General features: G+C 40.4%; 2 protein-coding genes across 3 annotated transcripts in view; one reads left to right on the forward strand and one right to left on the reverse strand.

Moving 5' to 3' along the window:
• DOLK (dolichol kinase) overlaps nucleotides 1-568 on the reverse strand; it is a 40,520-nt gene extending 39,952 nt beyond the window's left edge. The window contains exon 1 of one of the 2 annotated variants that reach the window (XR_009960265.1): nucleotides 491-568. The gene's annotated coding sequence lies outside the window, so the exon portion shown is untranslated. The remainder of the gene's footprint in view (nucleotides 1-490) is intronic. The other variant, XM_062591178.1, reaches the window with a different exon arrangement.
• A 103-nt stretch (nucleotides 569-671) lies between these two features.
• NUP188 (nucleoporin 188) overlaps nucleotides 672-25,446 on the forward strand; it is a 29,416-nt gene continuing 4,641 nt past the window's right edge. The window contains exons 1-37 of the mRNA XM_062591176.1: nucleotides 672-707; nucleotides 2,822-2,876; nucleotides 3,496-3,569; nucleotides 4,164-4,248; nucleotides 4,925-5,005; nucleotides 5,483-5,527; nucleotides 6,135-6,227; nucleotides 6,367-6,486; nucleotides 6,896-7,107; nucleotides 7,860-7,974; nucleotides 8,481-8,681; nucleotides 9,399-9,488; nucleotides 10,055-10,120; nucleotides 10,633-10,752; nucleotides 11,241-11,367; nucleotides 11,492-11,647; nucleotides 12,208-12,334; nucleotides 12,619-12,706; nucleotides 12,800-12,876; nucleotides 13,718-13,832; nucleotides 14,196-14,316; nucleotides 14,552-14,618; nucleotides 15,062-15,190; nucleotides 16,472-16,605; nucleotides 17,002-17,108; nucleotides 17,503-17,709; nucleotides 18,363-18,532; nucleotides 18,888-18,957; nucleotides 19,627-19,694; nucleotides 20,310-20,505; nucleotides 21,059-21,136; nucleotides 21,482-21,567; nucleotides 21,992-22,137; nucleotides 23,314-23,495; nucleotides 23,896-24,096; nucleotides 24,756-24,848; nucleotides 25,071-25,229. Coding sequence (XP_062447160.1) covers nucleotides 682-707; nucleotides 2,822-2,876; nucleotides 3,496-3,569; nucleotides 4,164-4,248; nucleotides 4,925-5,005; nucleotides 5,483-5,527; nucleotides 6,135-6,227; nucleotides 6,367-6,486; nucleotides 6,896-7,107; nucleotides 7,860-7,974; nucleotides 8,481-8,681; nucleotides 9,399-9,488; nucleotides 10,055-10,120; nucleotides 10,633-10,752; nucleotides 11,241-11,367; nucleotides 11,492-11,647; nucleotides 12,208-12,334; nucleotides 12,619-12,706; nucleotides 12,800-12,876; nucleotides 13,718-13,832; nucleotides 14,196-14,316; nucleotides 14,552-14,618; nucleotides 15,062-15,190; nucleotides 16,472-16,605; nucleotides 17,002-17,108; nucleotides 17,503-17,709; nucleotides 18,363-18,532; nucleotides 18,888-18,957; nucleotides 19,627-19,694; nucleotides 20,310-20,505; nucleotides 21,059-21,136; nucleotides 21,482-21,567; nucleotides 21,992-22,137; nucleotides 23,314-23,495; nucleotides 23,896-24,096; nucleotides 24,756-24,848; nucleotides 25,071-25,229 — 4,287 coding nt within the window. The 5' untranslated portion in view covers nucleotides 672-681. The remainder of the gene's footprint in view (nucleotides 708-2,821; nucleotides 2,877-3,495; nucleotides 3,570-4,163; nucleotides 4,249-4,924; nucleotides 5,006-5,482; nucleotides 5,528-6,134; nucleotides 6,228-6,366; nucleotides 6,487-6,895; nucleotides 7,108-7,859; nucleotides 7,975-8,480; nucleotides 8,682-9,398; nucleotides 9,489-10,054; nucleotides 10,121-10,632; nucleotides 10,753-11,240; nucleotides 11,368-11,491; nucleotides 11,648-12,207; nucleotides 12,335-12,618; nucleotides 12,707-12,799; nucleotides 12,877-13,717; nucleotides 13,833-14,195; nucleotides 14,317-14,551; nucleotides 14,619-15,061; nucleotides 15,191-16,471; nucleotides 16,606-17,001; nucleotides 17,109-17,502; nucleotides 17,710-18,362; nucleotides 18,533-18,887; nucleotides 18,958-19,626; nucleotides 19,695-20,309; nucleotides 20,506-21,058; nucleotides 21,137-21,481; nucleotides 21,568-21,991; nucleotides 22,138-23,313; nucleotides 23,496-23,895; nucleotides 24,097-24,755; nucleotides 24,849-25,070; nucleotides 25,230-25,446) is intronic.

The following is a 25,446-nucleotide window of genomic DNA, read 5'->3' on the forward strand; positions in this document are numbered from 1 at the left end:
TGGCTGCTTTAGGGTTGCAGCCCAGCTCTTGGGGCAGTAACTCCACAGGCCAGCTTCACCCTAGCAGGCAGCCCGCCGGGGGGGCTCTGAGAGGAACCTTCACAACGCAGCTTTTCCCCTTCGGCGCAGCGGCGTTTGACAGCCGCTGACCTGTAGCTGCGGCACGATGCATCTCGCTGCCGGATCGCCTCATCCGGTACCCGCGGCAGCTCCCCCTCCCTGTCCTCGCGAGGGAAACTCAGCGCATTCCGCCTCCTCGCGCACGGAAAGGGGCCTCTCGCTCCCAGCTCCCAACAATTTTGAGTGTTTTCTGGCCGTTTCGGGTCTAGCTTCCCCTACCCCAGCTCCTCCTGTCCCCCGCGGGCTCCCGCTCCGCTCCGTTCCGCCCTTCCCCGCGGCGACGCCCCCCCTCCCTGGGCCCCGCTCGGCAGCTCAGCCCGGGGCTCGCCGAGAGGCCGCAGCCTCCTGCCGCCGCCCGCCCCGCGCTCACCTCGCAGGACGCCGCCATCTTGCCGCTGGCGCCCGTCACATGACCAAGCCCGCCGCGGGAGGGGGGGGTGTGTGTGTGTGTGGGGGGGGGACACCGGGAGGCGGAGCGGCGGCTCCGCCACGTGACGCTGACGGCGGGAGGGGGAGGGAGCACCCGCTCCGCGCGGCGGGTCACGTGAGAGGGGAGCGAAGATGGCGGCGGGAGGGCTGTGCGCGAGGTGCGGGGACGCGGCGGCCGTTGCTGCGGCGGGGGGAGGGGCGGCGGGGGGAGCACCGGCCCGCGCCGCGCGCGCGCGCGTGGGTCCCCCCTCCCGAGGTGGGGGGGAGGGCCGCGCGCGTTGGGGGGGGGGGGGCAGCGGCGGCGGGGAGAGGGCAGTTAACGGCCGCGGGGCCCGCGCCGGCCTGGCCCCGCCCCCCGCGCGCGCAGTGGGGCCCCGCCCGCCGCTGAGGGACCCCCACGACGGGGCGGGGGGGAGTGTCACACCCGGCCCAGTCTGCGCCATTTCCCCCTCCGTCCCACGCGCGGCTGCGGAGCCAGGTGTTGGGCAGAGTCTTCCGGGAGCTCTGTGATTCCTGGGGTGTTTTTTGGGTCGGGGAGGGGGGCACAAGCAGTGCTGCCGAGGAAATTGTGGCCCGCCCGCTTAGCCGGCGGGTCTCCCCTCATGCCCTCAGAGCTGAGCGTGGAAGCTCTTGGTGGGTCGTGCCCACCCAATATCCCTCAGTGGGCCACGGCTATTTTTTTCCCTCTTCAAAACTTAGCCATCGTTAGTAGTGATTTTTTTTTTTAAGCATTTCATGTTTCTTTTATTCTGCCATAATGTAAAACATGAAGTGCTAAGTAGAACTGCTGATAACAAACTGTCTGCCAAACTAACGTCTTGATTTATGCTGAAGTTTTCAAAGTTATCTATCAGACTTCTTTTAAGTCATAGTTATTCACGTGAAGAGCATAGTTTTCACATTTTTTGAAGAACTGAACCCTTTGCAAATATAAAATTAAAGTAGCAGAGGCGTGGAAGATGCGCACAGGAAGCTATTTTTTTGATGACATCCTGGTCTAGTGATCGCTTTAGATTGGTACCGTCTCCTGTCTTGTGCCTTGACATATATTATAATACTTTTAGACTTAGAAAGTTCCTAGAAGTCTGATTACAGTAATTACTCCCAAGTGCTAATGGGGACGGGAACACCACTGTTACATATGACCACGTTAAAAGAGCTTTCTTAGATGTCTTACAGTCTAATTAATCAACTGGCAACAGTCAAGTGTTTTAATCGCAGAAGAGGTTTGGATGGAACGAAAATGGGAAAGGTTGGCTGTGCTATACTGATGCTCTGTTCTGCAGAGTGATTCTTTTCTTGGTAAAAGTCTGTGGCTTTTCAGCGCTCTGTGTGGGCTGAAGAAGTTGCACCCACAGCTGATTGCCAGCCCAGGTCAGGAGAGGTTCTTTAGCTGTTACACAGGGAGATGCGTGTAGCTATCAAGGAAATTAGCAGGTAGAAATTATGTTGATAGTTCTGCTGAAAATTGTAGAACATGTAATCCATTTAATAGCAGGATGTGTCAGAAGTTACTGATGGCTTTTACTGTCATAGTGAGTTCTTTCGAAGATACTATTCCAGAAATAAGTTAGTTTTTTTGTTTGTTTGTTTGTTTGCAAGAATTGTTGTGCAAGGTTTTGCAGCACAGTCTTTCCATGATGAGTTGTGCTTTTTAACTCCTGATTTATTTTATATTGCTAACAGATGATCAGTTAGCTTTAAGTTCCTGAAGTGTTCTATTTGAATAGCAACTTTTTGCAGAGCTGTTTTAGGGAGATTGCTCTTTCTGGTTTGCATATGCCTGAGTTAGGATTTGATCTGTAACGCTTTATAGCACACAGTGGCTTTCCGACAAAGTTCTAAGGAAACAGGAAGAAATAATAAGTTCAGGTTTAATGCTCTGAAGAACTGAGGCAAATATTCTACCTTATGTAAAAGTGTTGCAATTTTTCACTTCACTCAGTTTTATTTTCCACTTGGAGTGGTGGAGGAAACTATTATAAAGGAATTTGTTTGGAGGAGAGCAACAAATGAAATTGAATAAAATATTGCTCTCTACTTTAACTAGGTTTCCTCTTACTATCCTCAAATGTCAAAGTAGCAAAATCAGATTGAGCTAATAAACTGATATAATCTACTGCTTCCTTAATACGAGTTTTCATGTTTACTTATACCACTCTAACGTGATCTGCTTCAAGTAAATGGCAACTTTAAAAAGGTGTAAGCTAAATAAAAACCAGAAACAGTGTTCATTAGTAAAATACTCTCTACCTTTTCCCTTTGTTTATAGGAGCAGCAGAGAATTGTGGACTATTCTTCTGGGCAGATCAGCTTTAAGAGAGCCAGTAAGTCTGTGTCTTGCTAAGCAGGTTTGCCTGTCACTGAATGGACCTCATGGCTTAAATGCATCATTTGTGCAGCTGTTTGAATATTAGTGAAAATATGTTTTGCTGCTTTTCCCTCTTCCTCAGTGCGATTTTTTTTCCCTCTTTCTCCACTCCTTATTTTTCCACTCCTTGTTTATAGCTGCTTCATGAACTTCTACCTGGAAGGGTGTATGTGAAAAGGTGGTTCCTTTTCTGAAGCGGACACAAGTGCTACTTTCTAGACTGGCTGGCCTGGGGTATTCATGAGTGGTACAGCCTGCTTCCTTATTTTCTGGAACGGAGCCCGTGCTTTCAAGAATATGCCCAGAGGTTGGAAATCCAAATGTGTTTCTGAACCTAGTCCATTGCCTCTTCTTTCCTCCCGCTTCCCATGATTAGGCAAGGCAGCAAGCTTTCTCATACAATATGCACCTTGAATCAGAGCCTGAATCATAGATGCTCTTGTTGTTCGTCTTGTGTTGTTCCTGTCTCTTCGTGGTGGTGGTGGAATTACTTTGCCTAGTTTAAATTAAGCAAATCTGATACTTGGAAGGGTATGCTGAGGAATCTGCTCAGTAGTATTTGTTTCTTTTTTTAGGCTCAGATTGCAGCAGAATTGAACAAACATTGGCAGAGGCTGTTAGAGGGGCTTTCATACTACAAACCTCCAAGGTATAGTAATTGCCCAATTTTAGAAATTAACCTCCAACTTCTAAAACGGGATCTACTAATAGGTAGAGAAGAATATTGGAATATTTCTCTCTGATTACATAAAATAGATCTTTATTCTCTTGCATGATATGAGATTTCAAGAGAGGAGTAAAAAAATAAAGTACTTCTATTCAAATAACATTTTAGTACATGAAATGTATGCTAGAGAGAAGTTACAGTGATTTCTGCTCATTACTAATGTTAGGTAGCTCTCAGCCCTTGCATCTACTAAACTGCAGTGGTCAGATGCAAGTATGCATCCTGCAGAAAAGTAGCTCCTCTTGACATTTAGTCATCTCGGAAAGATATCCAGAGTCCCTCACTGGAAAAGAAGAAATGAATGTTCTACATTTATTATAGTAATAGGATAATAGTGTTGAATTTCATCTGATGGGAAGATTTACAAATTAGTATTGTTTTAAATATTGAAAAGCCCTTGAAAGTAAACAAAAGCTAAGTTTAAACTGATAAAATTGAAAATTTAAAACTAAACCTTTTTAGTTCATTCATTGAGATTACTGCATTTTAATGACTAAAATTTCTTTTTTTCTTTAGCACAACTTCAGCAGAAAAAATAAAAGCTGATAAAGATGTAGCTGCTCCATTAAAAGAATTGGGTTTGAGGGTCAGCAAGTTTTTGGTGAGTGAGGATGCTATTCTATTTATTTTTTTTTTACCCTTGCACTTGATTATATTGTTACTGGGATTACTTTTTTGTGTAAGTCTTCTTGATGTTGAATAGAGGCAAACTTAAGTTCATTTCAATTTAAAATAATCTAAAAGGTGTTGTAAGTACATGTTCAGGCTTTAGGTTTTTGAAGGGATTATTAACCGAGGTGCTTTTGCTTTCCTGGGTAACCTAAAAAAGGGAGGAGAGGGCAGCTCTTCAGAAGCAGTCACCCTCTTCTGGTCTTTCAAGACATCTGGTCTAAGAAGGACTCCCTGGCTAAAAACTTACATCCCTCAAATTAGTTGCCATGTCTGAAAATACTGGCTGATTACCTGCAAGGTTATGTTCATTCAAGCCAAAAGTTAGAATTAGGTGGTTGGTGGTGGTACCTTTATTGAGTCACATTACTCTCCTTTTGCTGAAGTTGAACTAGCTACATCTAAGTCATATCAAAGCTTATTTGTTCTGCTTTAAACAAAACTACTGATTGAAGCGAGTAACAACCTGAGAAGCAAAAATTTTCTTTTGATGTATTTTGGAAATTGTTGAAGAGAAGAGCTGCCTGAATATTTTGAGTGAGTCATCATCATTAATGAATTTAGCTGCATTTTATTCATTTCAGAGCGTCTCTCTCTCTGTCTTTCAGGGTCTGGATGAAGAGCAGAGTGTGCAGTTGTTACAGTGTTATCTTCAGGAAGATTACAGAGGGACGAGGGACTCCTTGAAGGTCTGTAGCTCATGTCTATGTTCTATTTACTCGACATCTTTCCTGAATCCCAGTAGTTCAGTGATGAATATGGTCACATGCAAGTCTGAGTAATGATTTGGAAATGGCTTTGTAGCCTTTGTTCTCTGAACCTGTAACGGTCAAGTGCTTTACAGAAGTTTGATACTAGATAACCAGGCCTATCTTTCTAGTACCTCATTCTGCTTTCTTTGAGTCTCTTTGTGAGGACTCATCTTTTCTCTCTATCACAGAATACATGAAAGCTACAGATTTTTAAAGGAGAATGAGCACAGTTGAAGAGCAAACATTTAGTTGCAAATGCAAGTTTTGGCTTTGTACTTTTGAAATCTGTCTTTCCAAAAGAAATGGAGAGAAAATTTGTCTCACGTTGCTTTCAGTCCTTTTTGTGAGTAGGTATTTTATCAGCGGGTGTTTCTGAAGTGAGTAACTCCATATTTTGTTGTGTTTTACTTACAGACTGTTCTTCAGGATGAAAGGCAGAGTCAGGCTCTGATGCTCAAGGTTAGTCATTTCCATTTGTATTTTGTTTTGAAAAGATCTATTGACAGAGAACCAGCTTTATTTATATGAGTTCAGAAAAGCTTGGAATGATTAAGCTATTCTTTCATATAAACAGCAAATTTTGGAAGGTACTTATGAAACAGGGATATACATACAGATTTGAACAGCATTAGTAGTTGCTATAGAAATTTTAGGCTTAATGCCAGGGAATTTAGCAGACATACTTCCAAGTTTTCCAAAGCTTGCAAGCTTATGCACTGTTATATGAAATGACCACTCTGAAATGGGACTGATGGTCATACCTGACTTAGGATCATGAGGAGTGAGAGAACATCTGCCCCTTTTTTGAGAGATCATTTCTCCCTCTTCTGAGCTTTCTTAGTTAGCAGTGTAATTATAGTCATGTCCCCGTGGACATGTTTTATTCAGTTCTTTAAAGTTAATTAAATATTTTTTTCAGATAACTTAAAACTGCGTATAAGCATGTTTTGAAACTCCAGCTATAGTAATATTTGAGCACTGTATATTCTTGTGTTGAATGCCTTGGCAGTATATGGGAGAGGATATAGAATCCCATATTGATACTGATGGCACTGTATGTTCACAGCTTGCTGACTATTACTATGAAGAGAGGATCTGTATTCTGCGCTGCGTCCTCCACCTACTCACTTATTTTCAGGATGAGAGGCACCCTTATACAGTGAGTACAGGAATGTTTTCCTGGGTATGATCTCAGTGAATAGGCTAAATCTGTAAGTTACATAGCAATTGCCCACCTGTAACTGTAATAAGCATATGAGTGTGCACGTGAGAAGTTCTTTTATTTATTCTTTTTTAAGGCACAATACTTTCAGTGTGTTGAAAAGTTGGACAAGGAACTGGTTCCTAATTACCGGAAGCAGTTTGAAGAGTTGTACAAAGCAGAAGCTCCTACGTGGGAAACACATGGAAATCTCATGGTATTTTGTTTCTTGCTATTATTTGTGAATATTATAAAGTCTTTTTGTATATATAGTTTGCTGGAAATTGAATATGTGCCAATGCTGTTAAAAAGGATGCATTTCTGGTCTATGAAACCTGAAAAAATTTTCCCTTTAAAGGAACATACTTTTGCTCAGGAGCAAAAGGAGATGTTTGAAACATATTCTTCCTTGTAACAAATCTATTGATAGAGCTAGGCCAACAGATCCATTTTTCTGCATCAGCATGCTCTCTGTTAACAGTGGGACAGAAGAGCAGGTTTCCTTGCCATTGGTACAAGCCACTTATTTCACAAGCTATTGAAATGCCTCAGCATGTCTTGGTTTCTGGTTGCTTTGACTGATCTCTGAACTTCAACCTGTAATAGTAGGACCTTTTTCTGTGCAGACAGAACGTCAAATTTCCCGTTGGTTTGTGCAATGTCTCCGTGAACAGTCCATGCTCCTGGAAGTCATCTTCCTCTATTATGCATACTTTGAAATGGCACCTGATGAGCTTCTGGCATTTGCAAAGATGTTCAAAGAACAAGGATTTGGCACTAGACAAACAAACAGACACTTGGTAGATGAAAGCATGGATCACTTGGTGGACCGTATTGGGTAATTACCATACATATTTGTGGACTTGAGTGTGGAGCAGAACAGTTGTTTTCTTCAGTATGAAAGTATTTATAATTCTTGCTGCTCCCTCCCAGCATCACCAGTATTTCGAGCAAGAAAATTGTGATGAGAGTAAAATTGACTTTTCTGGTCATACTAGGCATGTGTGGCAAAATGAAGGTATAGTTGCAAAGTAAAGAGGCATATGTGTACTAGCTTTAGTCTAGCTTCATTAGTAAGATTAGCAATGAAGACCCAGTGTCATTAATAGTTAGATTGGCTAGTGTGAAGTTGCATGTTCACCATCCTTGTTGTGCTTGTAGTCTGGATGCTGTCTGAGTGGAGGCTAGCACACCCACTCTGATCTGTACTGTTAACTGCGATGCCTCAGTTCAAGCTGTTAGGGATTTGCTTACAAAAACAGCAATAATATCTTCACTTTGCTGTATAAGGCTTAACTTAAGCTTCAGCTAGAAGGAATGAAAATGCTGTCAGAGGACGAGAAAGAGCTATCTTGAAATTTCTTTTTTTCCTTTATATTTTTTTTGTCTGTTCAACTAGGCATGATAGTTTGGAAGATTTTAGTCTCTCATATACTGGCATTTTGAGATCAAGAATTTGGATTAACTGCTCAATTTCATGCAATTTCTACTTGCTTCAAAGTATTGCTGGAGAAATGTGAACTATAGATTGTTCTTGGACTGTTTATCCATCTTTTCTATGCTGAATTCTTAAATAACTCCTGCTTTCAGATACTTCAGCGCTCTTATTCTGGTGGAAGGCATGGAAATAGACTCCCTCCATGAGCGTGCTTTGGATGACAGGACAGAGGAGCACAAGTTAGCCAATAATGAGCATATCCACCAGGTAAGCCGCTGGCAAAATGAGCCCTGGGTAGGCCTAACAGTATGGAACTTATTGTAGTTATCCAAGCAGTGCTGTTAACAGATTATATCTCGAAGTTCATGATTGTTGGACCTGTTGATTGAGTCTATATAACATTCTGGGACAATTATGAAGGAAACTAATTCTTCTTCTGCATGCTTTCTTGGTTATCTTGGGCCTTTCTTTGAAGAAAGGTGGGAGCAAAGAAATAGTGCAAACTTGCCAGAAGGGGATGAAAGATAATATTTGTATTGAATGAGATACTTGGAACAGAGAACGCCTGAGACTAGAACAACCATGAGCCGATGAACTATGCAGAAATCAAGACCAAGGTTTCAACTAGGTATAACTTGATTCATGACATGTTTGAGATAATTATCGGCAAAGGAAAGGTGACTGTTAGTGCTAAGACACAATCAACTGTATACTTGCTGAGCATGAGTTTAAGACAGATTTGATTGTTCTGCTTCTGCCTTGTCTTTGAGCAGGAAATGGACAATCAGCTGCTGCAGTTAGGGGATGTCTCGCATCACGCGCCTGTGCTTTTGGCTTGGGCTCTGCTCCGTCACACTGTAAACCCAGAAGAGTCAACAAACGTGATCAGGAGAATGGGCAGCACTGCTATCCAGCTGAGCGTGTTCCAGTATCTGACAAAGCTTCTCCGATCACTGAGCAGTGGAGGGAAGAATGTGAGTTTCTTTATAATCTTATTTTTTGGCTCTTTGAAGGTTTTTAATGGCTAGTGATGTAAAGATGTGGTGAGAAGCAGATAATTTAGGACCCGTGTTCTTTCAATCTAAATTTGTTTTTAAGCAGAGCATGTAGTAAGTGAACAGTGTATGATGCACATCTTATCATCTCATCTGCTTTCAGTGAAGAGCAGAAAGCAAATTTAAATTAAACAGATTTTTATGCCTGAAGAATAAATAAAAATTACTTTTGTAAGTCAAGGAACTGTGTCTCATTTGAACAGAACAGACTGCATTTAATCAAGTTTGTTGATTTGCCAGTATGGGTGTACCTGCTGTTGTAGATCTTGATTATCACTGTGCACCATTTCCCCTATATAGTTTCAGTCCATAATGCAATGTATGAGTATACTACTTTGTAGGCAGAAACCAGGGAAAGTAAATCCTTTCTATTTCTCTAAACACCAAGTATTTCTTTATATGATATTTTGAAGAAGCTTCTGATGGTAATGGTAGTGGCAACATTTCTCAGTTTAGAGAAATCTTTCATGTTATGTTTCCTATTTTACTGCCTCTCTGCTGACTGCAGCATCAAGGTATGAAAGAGGCAGTTATTCAGGTATGCCCATGGTCCTAAAAGGAGATCGAGTACTGTTACAGTGTGTTCTGTACTTCATAGTCGTTCCTATAATGGTCTTGTGTGTTCTTTCTTTCCAGTGTACTGCCAGCACAGCTTGCATGTGTATTTATGGGCTACTTTCTTTTGTCCTGACATCGCTGGAATTGCATACATTAGGCAATCAGCAGGTAAGGATCCAACACACATTTTGTCCATTATCTAATGTAAAATAACCTGTTGTAACTGACATTAACTACTTATGTGAAATGTTAATCCTGCATTTGAAACAGCAAGCTTTATGATTTATATATCTCTAAAAGAGTGATTTACTATTTTTCCTCCTCCATTTATGCAATATAAACTTGATGAACACCTCCGCATACTGACAGATTATTAATGAAAGATAGTGAGCCTTAGAGTTTTGAAACTATTTGCTGATGGGTTATTTCTAAAAGAATGGAAATAATACATGCTCAGGTCCCAAGTCTGGGAAGACTTCATGCAGCCCTCTGCAGATATAGCAGTCATATCTGACTTTGGCTAGTCTGTTCATTGTTAATGAGTGTAGCATTAGACCGATTGTTCTGGGTTTGGATGTTCTAGATCTTTCCCTCTGTTTTGAATAGAGGAAGTAATTCCGTTTTGGTGAATAAACATGAAAACTTAAATTCTAAGAATGTGACAAAATTTAGTTGGGATGAAAGCCCTCGGTGTAAAATAACTTTTGTTTTCTCCTTCCTCTCTTTCTTTGAAGGATATAATTGAGGCAGCATGTGAAGTTCTGGCAGCTTCCAGCATTCCTCAGCTCTTCTGGAAGTCGGTGAGTGTGTTTGAAGATTCTTTGGCCTACCTTGCTTGGACTTAAAACCTGACTGAAGAAGATCCCTTTTAGGAAAGGAAGAGACTGGTCATATGTAGTTAGTTTCTAGGAGGCCCTAAGGTATCTATCTTTGTTTTACTTTTGCCCTTTCCTGCCTTTTAGGTACAGCCTTGGCTTTACTCTTGAAGGATACTGGAACAAGTCTTAATATAGGTGATAGTTTAAACCAGAGTTGGAATTGCAAGGATTGAACTAACTGCTGGCAAAAGCATCATGCTTATTTTTTATTTTCACAGAATTAGGATGATATGTGATGCATTATAGTCTTACTTCCTGCCTTGTACTTGCACACTGCCTCATGCTTTAGTCCGTGCAAGGACTGGAGTGATACTTTTTGCATGATTAATGTTAAATGTACAACTTAAAAAGGAAAAATATCCTTGTGTTATACTGAGACTGTTTTAGTATTTCTTTTTAGTAATAAAACATTTACTTTGTGTTTCCACCACCAGGAACCAACCGCAGGTCTTGGTATTATCCTGGACAGTGTGTGTGGGATGTTTCCCCATCTTCTTACTCCTCTCCTTCAGCTGCTCCAAGCCCTTGTGTCAGATAAATCTACTGCCAAAAAGGTACAGGATCTCTCTTAGCATTTGGGAGATGATTTGTTTCTAGGCAGGGATAGTGTGCTGTGTGATAGTTTCACTGATGTGTGATTTCTTTCTTTCCAGTACAAATGTGTATCACAGTTGAAGCCTTAGATAACATATATCAAACTTCTGCCAAAGGACAGTTGTTAAGACTCCTTTTTTGTCCTTCGTTGTTGCTAGACAATGAGGGGACCTGTTCCCTGACTTTTAGGAAGCTTTTCGGCTCTAATGGATGAAGATTAAGACACACTCTATTTTCAAGTTGTACTTCATTCATAATTGGTTCTGGATTCTTTGGTCAGACTTGTCTGGACAGGTGGACTTAAAATAGAGTTTTGGTAGGATTGGAAGGTTAGAGGGATATTGTGGGTGTTGAGAAAACTTATGTATTCCTAAAAATGACCTAGCTGATTTATTTTTGAGCCATTCTAGTTCTTTGGCTGTATTCTTTAAGCTCTCTCTGTGTGCAGGTATACAGTTTTCTGGATAAAATGTCATTCTATATTGAACTGTACAAGCATAAACCTCCTGATGTGATCTCTCATGAAGATGGCACACTTTGGCGAAGACAGGCTCCAAAGCTCCTCTATCCTCTTGGTAGGGGAACTGCATTTAACCTTTACTTATTCAAGTTTGGAGGATTTAGTTCTTTAAACTGTCTTCTAACTCATGGGGAATTTCATGACAACTTTATTTCACTTCCTCCTCCTTCAATCCTTAGGGCTAGGCCAAACAAATCTGCGGATACCTCAGGGAACAGTGGGCCAAGTGATGCTGGACGATCGTGCTTATTTGGTACGATGGGAGTATTCCTACAGCAGCTGGACACTATTCACCTGTGAAATTGAGATGCTGCTCCATGTTGTATCAACAGCAGGTAGGACGTGTTAAGAATTGGGGGTATGAAAGAGAAATAAGTATGTTTGTTAATTGGTATTGGTTTGAGGTTAATAGAAGGACTGTGCAGCTCTAAGTACTTTTTATACATTTTTCACCTCACAATGTTTGTCTGATATTGTCTCAGTCATCATGATGAGGTGACAGCTTTGGAATACAGCAGTGTATGGAGGTTCTGATTAAGCAAGGGAGGAAAATACTGGAAAAAAGTATAGAGAAGGAGGTAGGTTTGTAGGAGAGAGATTATGGAAGAGGGAGAGAAAAGTCAAATGCAACAGGAAGATGAAAGATCTTGGAACGCTTGTCCAGAAACTTGTTTTTGTATTATGATAATTCTGTAAAATTTATTGGAACAATGCTAAGCACATGTGGAACAGATGAGATAAATTTTAGATGACGGAAAAGTTTAGATAGACTAAAATAAAAATATTTTGTGTTATGGGAATAGATCCAAGGGATGTGTAAAGATTAATGTGCATTTCTCCATATTTGGTGGTTGCTTAAGTGTGATTAATTCTAAAGGTAATGTTCTTCACCCAGATGTGATTCAGCATTGCCAGAGGGTAAAGCCTATCATTGATCTGGTACATAAAGTCATCAGCACAGATGTATCAATAGCAGATTGTCTTCTACCGATCACATCGCGAATCTACATGCTCCTGCAGAGGTAAGTCACTAGCAGCTGAAGTTCCTGAGAAGATATAGCAGGAAGAATAATCAATTATACCAATTTGGTTAAAAGCTTTGCAAGAGGTGTCATGCCTGATTCAGGTGTGAGGCAGAAGTGGCAAGTCTAGACTGAAATTCTAGATTCTAGTTTCTGTATTGTATCTGATTAGGTTTTATGAGTGTGTACTTCAGTGAGAAATGCACCTTTTTGATCAAAACAGTAATACGCAGGCTAGACCACAGGTGGCAGTGCATTTTATCCATAACACTTCTCTTTCCTAGGCTAACAACTGTAATCTCTCCCCCTGTGGATGTTATTGCTTCTTGTGTCAACTGTTTGACAGTACTGGCTGCTCGGATGCCAGCCAAAGTAAGGAAATGACCTTCTAGATTTTCTAGAACTGAGCACTAATAGACATGTATTTGTGAACAAGAGAGAATATCTGTACTACTTTTCTTGCAGGTTTGGACTGACCTTCACCATACGGGCTTCTTGCCATTTGTTGCCAGTCCAGTGTCTAGTATGAATCATATGATTAGGTAATTCAAAAAAAATTTTTTTTGCCTAAACTTTTCATAACAAAGTGTAAATCCTTTTTCTCAGTATGAAATCTGAGGTTCACGAAATCCATGCATGTGACATGCCTTAGCTCATGGAAGGGCAGAGAGCTGGCAAAAGCTTTGCTACTGGTTCAATTTTACAAGAAAAGCTGGGATTCTTCGATTGAAGTGTGATTCCTGGGAAGATCATCTAAAATTTCTTGGCATTTCAGCATCTCTACCTCATGTAATCTGGAATTTCCTTATGTTTGTCAGATTAAAATCTTAAATAGGGAGCCATGAAATAAAGTCTGCTGCCACACAGTGGAAAAACAAACTCAGTAATATTTGATAGAACAGTGAGCCCTGGAGCTCTTCAGCACTGATGTTGCCTGTTGTTTTCACCCATGCAGACAGTCATTTGGACTGTCAGATGTGTAAAACTTCAGCCTAGGTCTCTCTTGCTTTCTCTTTCTTCACGGATTCTGTTATTTTGCACTGTATGTGAATAGATTGCATGCAACTGTAAAGCAATAGTTTCATGACAGAAAGTGCTTAAATAACAAATTTATTTTTAGCAGTGGGGAGGAATGTGCTGAATTTTGAGTTGAGAGTAAGATTCATCTTAATCAAAATAGAGGATATAGCCCTGAGGAGAGGCAAAATACAGCATCTTAAAGTGCATAGGATCTATGCTGTTCTGAACCAGTCCCTTCTTACTTGGGATCATACTTTCTTGTAACTGGTAGGAGATGAAGTAATTTAGGTTATACAGGTGCACCCTCTGTCCTGAAGCAGATTCGTGCTATTCATACCATGAACCCTCTTGCTCATTTCACAGTGCGGAAGGGATGAATGCTGGGGGCTATGGAAACCTACTGATGAGCATAGAACAGCCTCAAGGAGAGTACAGCGTTACCATCTCCTTCCTGAACCTGATCACAACTCTCGTCCGGGTGAGTGCTTCTAGAGTGGTCTGCATGTGAAGTCAGCCGTACGCTGTTGTGATAGGAAAGTGAAATGCAGCAGATGCCCTATGCAGTGGGTATCTTTGGGTAATAATTACTTCACATTGCCCTTCATGCTATTGTTTTTTTCCTGTGTAGTCTGATTCTCTCTCTCTCTCTCAGGAAAAAAAAAATTCATCTGATCTGCTAGGAAACATAATTTTCATGTGTGAGTTCGTAAATCTGTAAACCCCCCTGCTCAGTACTTTCCTCATACATCAAGAAGAGATGTAGAAACTGAAATATCTTTTTACAAAATATTTCATATCTTCTTAACCAGAAGCAGAACAATAACATTTCTGTCTTTCCTAGGGACAACTTGGTAGCACCCAGAGCCAGGGGCTTGTGCCCTGCATTGTGTTTGTCCTGAAGGAGATGTTACCAAATTACCACAAATGGCGCTATAACTCCCACGGAGTAAGAGAGAAAATTGGTAAGGATGGTGAGATTTTTCTTGGGAGTGGGAGGGAGGAAGGATTAACTGTTTTACTGGAGAGAATATTGATTTTATTTTTCTCCTCTTTTTTATAAGACCTTCTCTGGAAGCTATTTGGGGATTGCTTTGTGCATTATCGGTGTTGTAAGATGCTGAGAATTTATTTGAAGATGTTAGGAACATGGCAACAACTTTTCCTGAAAGCTGAGTAGTTGTTTACTCTCTGTTTTAGGATGCCTGATACTGCAGCTGATCCATGCTATACTGAATTTATGCCCTGAAATGGATCCTCGCAGCGGGTAAGATGGGCCATGTATTTCCGATCTGCAATAAGCTCATTTACAGTGCAAAAAGACTCTGTTACTGCCTTTTTTGTTTCAAATTTTAACTAAATTATTAGGAGCGAACTGGTGTGATTGTGTAGTGCTGATTTCAGCCCTTGTCTGTGTTACTGAGTTCAGGAAGAATAGAAAAAATTTAAGGATAGAGTAAACCACATTGCTTTTCAGAACACCTGATGAAGAAATAGAAAATGGTAGGTAGGTTCCCCAAGAAAGATTACCATCCACTTTCATATTTGGTATACCCACTCTGAAGAAAGTAGAAGGGAGAAGAAAATAGGGTGTTGAGGGGGATGTAGAAATTCACAGAGGCTACTTTGTGGTAGTTCAGTTGGTACTAGGTGAGAAAATACTCTTAAGTGCTCCTAATGATGACGTCCTGTGTCATTCATGTCCCACAGCAATGCCCCCAGCCTTCAATCCTTGTGCATCTTCAGTCTGGCCAACACTGAAGCAGGGCAAGCTGTTATTAACATCATGGGAATCGGTGTGGACACTATTGATCTGGTAATGGCTTCCCAGTCTAGTAGGTGAGTTGGGTGTATCCCTTCAGTAGCCTGAGGAAAGAAGCAACAGATAATACTTGAAATGTAGCTTTAACTTGATCAGTCTTAGCTGGGCATCAGCATAGCAGCTAGCTAAAGCAAACTGCCTCATATGTTCCTGAGGACAAGCCTTCTGTTTGTCCTAGACCTGCATGTAGTCTTTGTTGTACACTCTCCATTTCATGCAGTTGCTTTTGTTTTCTATTTTACTTAGCTTAACTGACATTTGGAGCATGTCAGTGGATGTAAATGTGCTCAATTTTTTAAATATTTGCTACCATTAACTTTTTTTCATAAAGAATTCTCTTGAGTTCAACTTATAAGAATGAATAAATGAATGAATTAGAAGCAAGAGGGTTATAGCTGATGTTGCAACATCTGTGTCTTCAATTTACACCAGAGTCCAAGTAAAGCTATTGTTAGGAATAAATCATTTCAATGAATTAGTATTATGAATGTGTTATAACAAAGCTTGAACTGTGATTTTAGAAAGTGCTAGGGATGATCACTCCTTTCAAGTTGGAGTCTGAAGGCAGCTTGAAGTGCTCTTGAAATCAACTGTATTGAAGTCTTTTCTAGTACCAAGAGTGTTAATTTCCTTATGGTTCTCACAGAGGCTTGATACTTTTGCCTTAGCTGTGTTTGAATCCCTCCCCTTTCGTCTGTTCTCTTTTCCTAGCTAACTTTACTCAACACGCAAACACAACCTAACTTGCCAATGGGTTGTTTCTGGGAATGTTTGCTATTTTTTTTCTTTCACAACAAAAGATTGGAAGGGAATTCAGGTTTACTAAGAGAAAAATGAGATCTATTTGTAAAGCCTTTTTTGGCTTTTTCTCTAGAATGTTTATCTGATAAGGAAAATATTAATGAAAATAGTATACTTAGAGCCAGTTTAATTTCTTCATCCAATTTGGATACATTATAATTTCTGTGAGATTGATTCTGGAAATGTTTCTACCTATGTCCTAACAGATATAAAATCTCTGAGTCCAGAAAAAAGAAAAAGAAAGTGACAATAGACTGTCAGACTATTTTAATTTTTTCTTATTTGACACTGAACATTGAGGGCTGACTAAAAATATTTTTTGTGTGTGTTATGGGGATTTGTATTTCAACAGCTGTTATGTGGTGATATGAGAGACTGAGTAGAGATGTCTTATAACCCTGCCTGAGAGCATATAGAATTTACTCTTCAAATGTTGTGCAAGTAATAAATGTCAATTTTCAACTCAATTACTTACTTTGGTTTCTTTTTGGAAACAGTGATGAGTCACAAGGCCAAGGTCAACTGCTGATACAAACAGTTAAGCTGGCATTCTCAGTCACCAATAATGTCATCCGGTTGAAACCTCCCTCTAGTGTAGTGTCTCCATTAGAACAGGCACTTACTCAGCATGGTATGTATTTCTGCATGGGACAGCTCAGGAAGCTGTGCTTTTCTGTTATATGCAGATAATCAGAATGTGTTTCTTTACAAGCATATTTGAGATTTGAAGGTTCCAAAAAGTGCTCTGTAGTGATTGGTGAAGGTCCTTTCTCCCTTCTCTAAGGCATTATTCTCCTCTAAGACAGCTTCTAAAGTATTAAACAAACATGGCTTGGTTTTGCAGCTTGGTAATGAGATGGGTGTGAAGCACGTAGCAAATCAGTTGCCATTAGTACCTCTGGCTGAACCCATGCCTTATTCTTTTGGAAGATTGAGCTAATTTTCACCTTCCACTATTGAAATCATTGGTAAATAATTACATCTTACTACAGATTCTTCTCTTCGATTTTATTTGTCTTTTCTTCAGGTGCTCATGGAAACAATCTTATTGCAGTCTTGGCCAAATATATCTACCACAAACATGACCCTGCACTTCCACGTCTTGCCATCCAATTGCTGAAACGACTGGCTACGGTAAGACAAAGCTTATTCAAGGTCTCCTTTGCTTTTCTCCTTTTGACTGATTCCAGCACTGAAACTCTTTCAGGATAACTTTTTCAGGCTCATTTGTGTACATATTGCAAATCTATTGAAAGCTGCATGAACTGAAACTTTGCAGTTTTACCATGCTCCTTGAGAAATAAGAGAGAGGAGAATTGCCAAAGAGGAAATTTTTTATCAGTTTGCAAGTTTCTTTCTACTTAATGAAAATAACTGTTGTTTTTTAATTCTCTCACTTCTATTCCTAGATTCAATATAAAATATTTTGGAGTTTCAATTTAAAATGCAGATCACCTTTATAATAGAGGGAAACAGCACTCTGTAGAGTTTGATTGTCCATGTCTCTGACATTCCTTTCCTTTTGCAGGTTGCTCCCATGTCGGTTTATGCCTGCCTTGGTAGTGATGCTGCTGCCATCCGTGATGCCTTCCTGACTCGCCTGCAGAGCAAGATTGAGGATATGCGTATTAAAGTCATGATTCTGGAATTCCTCACGGTTGCAGTGGAGACACAACCTGGGCTCATTGAACTGTTCCTGAACTTGGAAGTAAAGGATGGCAATGATGGGTCAAAGGTAGAATAGCAGATACCTGCCCAGGGCCTTACTCATTTTTAATCTAAATTAGTCTAAAATCCATTTATAGCAGTCTTATGGAATCAGTCTCTAAATTCTAACAGGCAACCTGGTATGCCTAATGTAAATGCAGCATGTGCTTACAGTTGATGGATGTGCTGCTATCCCAGCTTCACCTTTCCTTACAAGCAAAGAGAAGCTTTTCCCAAGGTCTCAAAGCAGATAATGAATTAACATACAAATGGCTAAATTGGGTGAGACCAAAGATCACTCTCTTTCTTGACTCTGACAATAAGCAGTCAATGGAAAAGCTGAAGATTGAGATCCACGAATAGTATGTTTTCCAGAACACTCACTCAATCTCAAGTGCTTTGCAGTTCAATGTCTTCTTGGAGTGGGCCTTTTAGAAGGCACTTGGTCTTATTAAGTCTCAGCATATCTCATTTTTAGTTTTCCTGTCTTTGAGCTACCTACTCTGTGGAAATAGTTATTTATTTCTCTCTAAGGTGTACACAGAAAGTATGCCTGTACCACATACTCAGGATTTACTTGCTTGTGTACTGTTTAAATACCAATGAGCAACATTCTGCCTTAGGGGTGCCTATATAGCAGTTCTATGGAGAAGTAAGCTCTCTTATTTCATTTTGCTTTAGGAATTCAGCTTAGGAGAGTGGAGTTGCCTCCAAGTTGTCTTAGAGCTGATAGACTCCAAACAACAGGAGAGGTACTGGTGCCCTCCCCTCTTGCATCGGGCTGCCATTGCCTTCTTGCATGCCCTGTGGCAGGATCGCCGAGATAGCGCCATGCTAGTTCTGAGGACCAAGTGAGTTGTTTTCTACAGTGCACTTTGCTTTCTTTCTTTTCCCCTGTAACATTTTTCCTTAGTTCATCAGGCTTTTCAGAGACAATCACATCGTAGTCCTGGTGCGCACTAGTAAGGGTGTGCAACATGTGGGCATTGTACTTGAGCTCTGTGGTAGTCTCTTGGGAAAGGAAATGAGAAGCCTGTATGTGCATATTCTGAAGTGACTGTATTTCAATGAGTTTCTTTTACACAGAGCTACATGAGCTTTTGTTTAGCTAAAGTGTATTTTCTGTGAAGTCTGGAACAGTCAAGATACTGTTAGGAATGTGGCATAGGAGAGAGAGCTGATATTACTTCTGTATATATCTTTTAGGCCAAAGTTTTGGGAAAACTTAACCAATCCTCTCTTTGGGACACTTTCTCCCCCTTCAGAAACATCAGAGGTGAGTTGCATCTGAACAAAATGAAGGTAGTTTTGTGCTTTTCAGAGTGGATTTCCAAGTGTTGTGAGTGGCTCTTCCTTACATTTGCAGCTTTCTAAAAAGAGATATGATCGGTTGGTTTAAACATAGGCAGGAGTTGAAGCATATGCTTTCTGGGATTGCAGGGACTGGCTGTACAGCCGTGGACTAATTATTGAAATCTGCTCTTTGTTAACGTATGAAACAAAGATAATATGACCCTAGCATCTGTGATAAGACTTAGTATATGAGCTCTCTGCAAAGACTAAGTATCCTGTGTATAGCTTATCCGTACTATGTTTTGTGTGCTTTTTGGCAAAAGAAACTCTCTTTTCTAGGCGTAGATCAGGCTGACTAGTAGCACAGAAGAATCCATTAGATTTTTGTTGCCTCTCCTTTTTGGGGGAGTTTCCCCCTTCATTAAGAAGGTCCTGGGCTCTCATTCATTTCCAGTGTGAGTTTGAATAGACCATTCATTCCCTATTGTCACTAGTCCCCGGTCAATGACATAACATTATTACTATAATGGGAGAAAAATCTCCTGGGAAACTGGAATATTAATGACCCGAAGTGGATGAATAGGGATAAATTAAGAGTTCCAGTCACCCTGCAGAGTAAGATGCTCAGATCTTGCTTTTATTTTGTTTATAGCTCAGTGTGTTGGACACCTGTGCCTTAATCATGAAAATCATCTGCCTGGAGATCTACTATGTTGTCAAGTGAGTCTTTGATAGTCTCTCCTTCATCCCAGTTGTTTTAATTATATAAACTGTGTGTGTTAAATTTTGAGAGACTATGCAGGGTTTGAGGGTGTTGATATGGTACACATGATTCTTTGGAAACATGGGAGGAACAGTGATTTATAAACAGATTATAAACATGCATTTGAATTTCCTCTAATCATCAGTTACAAAGAATGCTTCTGTAGTCTGTAGAGGAGAACATTAGTATTTTCTTTTTATCCTGGAATGAAAATGTTTAGTATTTATAAAAAAACTATTTGTGAACTAAGCTAAATGTGCCTGCTATCGTGATTGGTGAATAATATTTTAGTAATTTTCTCCTAGCCAGGTTACTGCCATTTAATATATTGAAAAGTCAGGATTAACTAAAACCTCTGCTTAAAAAAAAAAAAAAAAAAAATACGTTTTCTTCAGGGTTCGTCTTTTTCCTTCACATTTGATACAAAAGGTGGGATTCCCTGTACAGGTCTAATATGTGGAATAACCTTCACTTGCAAGCTGTGTCCTTGGCTTTCCTGCCTGAATCTCAGAAGGCGTATATTTTCTGACCACAGAATAAATGAAGATAACTTCTCCTCTTGATTTGGTCAGGGGCTCACTGGATCAGTCCCTGAAAGACACGCTGAAGAATTTCTCCACCAAAAAGCGCTTTGCTTATTGGTCAGAATATGTGAAGTTACTGGCAGATCATGTGGCAGAGACGGAGGGTAGCAGCTGTGCCTCCATGACAGAATATCAGATGCTGATCTCAGCCTGGCGAATGTTGCTGATTATTTCTACTAGCCATGTAAGACCTACCTTAGTATTTTTTCCTCTTACTTTTCAGGATAATCTGAAATTAACATTTTGAATAATGTAATGTCAACTTCTCAGGGCCAGATAAATATGGCATAATGAAGAAGCCGCTGTTTTTTTCAGTTATTTTGTATGTATGCTTACAACGCAAGTTGGCACGAGCATTGTACAAGAGAATAGTTAGAGTAGATGGTGTTTTACTGTTTGACCAAAATGAGTATATTGTCTATCTGAGCAGAGGAGGCAGGTAGTGAATAATTTTTATAGTGATTCTAAGTAATTCTGTGATCCCAAGGAGATTTTGCTGAGTTGAGCGAGATAGGGATATGTGATGAGGGAAATTAGTCATTATCATCTTTTTGTCAACTGTTTATAGAATACTTCTGTGACTTCTACAAAATTGCATCATTCAACAAATATAAAGTTTAGTGAATTCTTTTTGTGTAACAAATTAAACATTAACAGTGGGCTAATGTTAGATTAGAAAAAAAGTTGCATCGTTTGTTATATTTGTTTAAACTCCTCTCTGTCTTTGTGCATCTTAGGCAGATATAATGCATCTGACTGATTCTGCAGTCCATCAGCAACTGTTTCTGGATGTGCTAAATGGGACCAAGGTTTTGGTAGGTGCTAGTACTTCTTAGTTCTTAAATTTCCTAATCATCAATTGCTCATCTCCTTTGTACTAAGAGAAGTTCCATTTCTGCAGCTGCTTGCTGTTAGAGGTTTTCTAAATTCTGTGAAATCAAACTGAATGAAAGTCTCTCTGAATTAACAAGCTTCATATAAATCTTTTTTTTCTGTGCTTCATTCTCATCATCACTGGGTGGCCCTGCAGAGGGTCTTGAGTAGGAATCCCACAATGCTACTACTTGTTGAAAAACTTGGTCATTTGGTGGTGGTGTTTGAGGTGTTAGACTCTTTCTGGTAATTATTGCAACTGTAACTCTTGGGCTGTCTCTTTCTAGCTTCTGGTTCCCATGTCAGTGTCCTGTCTGCAGCTGGGGTCCATGTTATGTACTCTTCTTCTGATCCTGCTCAAACAGTGGAAGAGGTAGGTGTGGATCATTATTAGTCACGGCTAAATATAAAAACTTGGGAGATTGTGTTCAAGTGTTTTGCTGTAGTGAGTTTCCCTTAGTGATTTGTGGAGGAAACTGATGCCTTATAAGGGGATTCTCTTTTTTTGGGGTGGTGGTAGTGGTGGTGTTTGCAATATTGATACTTTGTTGCTGAAATATCTTGTCAAACAAGATTTTGCAAACTTGCAAGCCTATCAAAGAAGCTTTTGTGAGTCCTGCATTCTCACTCTATTGTGGAATGTCTTTAATGAGATCCAGGTGATGGTTTAAAGTTTACCTGAATAATTGCTTTTATTTATGTGTATCATATAACTATGATCCACACAGTTCAGTCAAGCCAATATATTTATTGAGGAATCATGTCTAATCTGAAGAGCTCTCCCTTTTTATTGTCAGCGAGTTGGGTTCTGTGGATAAAATCATAAACTCCTTGACGCAGATTCTGGAGGGAGTACTACAGGCAGATCAGCAGATGATGGAGAAGACCAAAGCCAAAGTGTTCTCAGCTCTCATCACTGTGTTGCAAATGAAGGAGATGAAAGGTAAGGTGGTATAGCAGTATCAAGAGCATGGCTGCCACAGCTGAATACACTATTATTACTAGTGTTTCCAAAATAAAAATGTGTGTTGTATTATTTGTAGTGCAGGATGCTGAATATAGTCACCAGCCTGTGGGACTTCTCTGCATTTGTTTTTCTTTCTTGTTTTAGCTAGTTTCAGAAGGAGGTGAGCTTTTATTATTCACAGTGTGTGCGCCTTTCCCTTCTCCTGTCTTTCCACAGCAATAAGCCCTATGCTTGACTAGTTTGACAGAGATCTCAGAGCTGTTTTAAGTTCCTACATGTTTGTGAAAACAGCTCAGCAGATATGGGAGAGACATCCTAGTAATGTCATCTCACAAAGCTGAGTGTAGAGCTTTTTAGATTCATATATGAATTACCTGTGAGAGATAATGAGTGATCCAAACATAGGACAATCTTCTGGGGATACATTTCACTACAAACCAGAGAAACAAATCTGGTTATTATTTCTGTCACTGTTGGGACATCTTCCGTTGCAGTAGTACTTGAAGACTGTCACTGGAATCTGGACTAGGTGCTATGCAGATATAAAGACAGTTGTGGTGTTGAGAGGTATATCAGCTTACCTTTTTGTGTAGTCCTTATCCTGTTGCTTGGGTTCTGCAAGCCCATCTCTTTTAGAAAATAATTCAAGTAGAAAGCTGAGAGTTTTAATTCTATGAATGTTTTTGTTTGCTAATGAATTTGAGTCTGCAGTAATGGTGGGAAAAGGAAGTGCAATTTATTATGTTTTTGATGAAAATTTAGTATTATAAGGGCTCTCAGAACATAGACTGCACCCATGACCCTGTACCACCAATCTGGAGACATATGTAGGAAATGTAGTAGTGAGCAGTTATAGAATAACCTTCCCATAATAACGTTTGGTTTGTGCTCTGAAATGTCATGGGTTTATACAACTTCTTAGGGCAACTGCATGTTCTTATGGTCAAATGACCGTCTAATCTCTTATTATGTCCTCCTAAGCTTAATCATCTAACATAGTCACAGTTCCTTGCATTCTGTTTTGTAAGTTTTGAAATGAAAACAGAATAAATACTAATTCTAAGAAATGTGGCCCCAGTGATGTTATCAATTAAACTGGAAACCTAAGTACAAGGATTGTGTTAACTGTTTTCTATTCTGTGTCTGTCACAGTGAATGATATCCCACAGTACTCCCAGCTGGTGCTCAGTGTGTGTGAGACACTTCAAGATGAGGTCATTGCGCTTTTTGATCAGACGCGGAACAGCCTGACCTCTGGAGATGCTACAGATGATAAGGACAGCATGGAAACAGATGATGCCTCCCGAGTTAAACACAAGGACCAGCGAGATGGGGTAAAGGACCTGTTCATCTGCTTTATAACCATGTGTTTTTGTTTTTGTTTTTTTTAAGAGAAAAGTTCTGTGTATGTTTGGAACAACTCTCCCTTACAACCTGCTACCTGCAAGGAAGCTTTGAGAGTTCCTACCTCAGAATTACTTCATGTTTTTTGGCCTTTGTCATCTTGAGAAGTTGGCTGTTGCTACTTCTATTTCAGATCTGTCCTAAGAAACTGTCACAACTGCTAATACAGTCATGAAGTATGCAGAGTATAATGTGAGGAGTACCAGATGCCCTAATTGATGACTCTTGAGAATAGTTGCATTTCAGACTGTGTTAGTAAATACTTTCAAGATTTTTTTTTCTTAGTATACAGGCCTATAGCTTCTTCTCCTCCTTTCCTTGTCACTCTAGGTGTGTGTTCTCGGTCTGCATCTGGCAAAAGAACTCTGTGAAGTTGATGAAGATGGAGACTACTGGCTACAGATTACTAGGAAAGTCCCTGTGCTTCCTACCATCTTTGCTGCCCTAGAGATCAGCTTGAGAGTTAAGCAAAATCTTCACTTCACAGAGGCCTCATTACATTTACTGCTGACCTTAGCAAGGACACAACAGGTGAGAGATGCAAAGAAATGAGAGCATATTGCTATGAGTTTTAGATAGGAGCCACATCTCATTATATTGTCTATGATGCAACTAAATGATAATTTTTAGATAAAAGATTTCTTTGGAGACTGGCAAGCAGTAGGTCTTGCGTGGATGTCTGACTGATTTTCCTTGTTCTTCCTGATAATGGAATGTCTCGGATGGAAGAACTGAGCCAGCCAGAGCAGATGTTTTTCCTGAATATATTCTTCTGCAAGGCAAATTAAACTCCCTAGCTAAAACAGCACTGAGTGTTGGAATCTGCTCTCTCATTAGTTGCAGTAAAGCATTACTTATCTGTTGCAAATTCAACTTTTTGTAGGATTTCAGGAGAAAGCAAGGTCTTTCCAAAGCCAGACCTTTTTGAAAATTAGATATATACCAAACCAGTTGATATGGAAATGGGTTCATGGTACAGTTATGCAGATTAGTGTTTGCAGTAAGAACAGTTTGTGCTTTTCTTGACGCTGAATTTTTGAGTAACATGTAAGAATTGTGTGTGGATGAAAGTTCTCTAAAAGAAGAGTGGCAATACAAAGGACAGAAATATCTGATGCGAGGGGAGTCTCTTTGGTCTGAGAGAGGAAGGACGTGCAAATTTTAACAGTAATTTGTTCTGTGTCTTGTAGGGCGCAGCAGCGGTGGCTGGAGCTGGTGTCACACAGAGTGTCTGCCTGCCCCTCTTGAGTGTGTACCAGCTTAGCAGTAACGGAGCCATTCAGGTGGGTGCTACTTCTTCTGGGTGGGAACACACTAGGAGAGCTCTGCCTTGCGCTGCCTTGCCCTGGTTTACTGGCTGTAGCTGGAGAGGAGCCTATAAGGCCTGGGAGGGCAGCATCTGCCCCTAGAGTGTGGGCATTTCCTAAAAATATTTAAGGGATGTGCCTCACTGAGCAGAGGTGTAAGTCAGTCATTTGTTTTTGGTTTTTGTCTGGTCTGTTCAGACATCTGCTTCATCTCGAAAATCTCTGGATGCCCCCTCTTGGCCTGGGGTCTATCGTCTCTCCATGTCATTGATGGAACGTCTTCTTAAGACACTTAGATACAACTTCCTGACAGAAGCCATGGACTTTGTGGGTGTCCATCAAGAGAGGATTCTTCAGGTAGGTCATGTACTTCCTTTGAGGTGGTTCACTTAGCTTCTGTGTTACAACAGCTGTGGAAACGTGTCAGAAACTATAGAAATATTGAAAAGACACAGCTCCTGTCTCAGAAAGCTTTACAGTAGAAATAATTGAATAGTGGGAGAAGGAGAATAGCATACAAGCCATGCAGTCAGCCAGGGATAACTGTTAAGATAGTTGTTAGAGCGTGGATGCT

Source organism: Rhea pennata, chromosome 18 (genome assembly GCF_028389875.1).
Source record: "Rhea pennata isolate bPtePen1 chromosome 18, bPtePen1.pri, whole genome shotgun sequence".
NCBI lineage: Eukaryota > Metazoa > Chordata > Aves > Rheiformes > Rheidae > Rhea > Rhea pennata.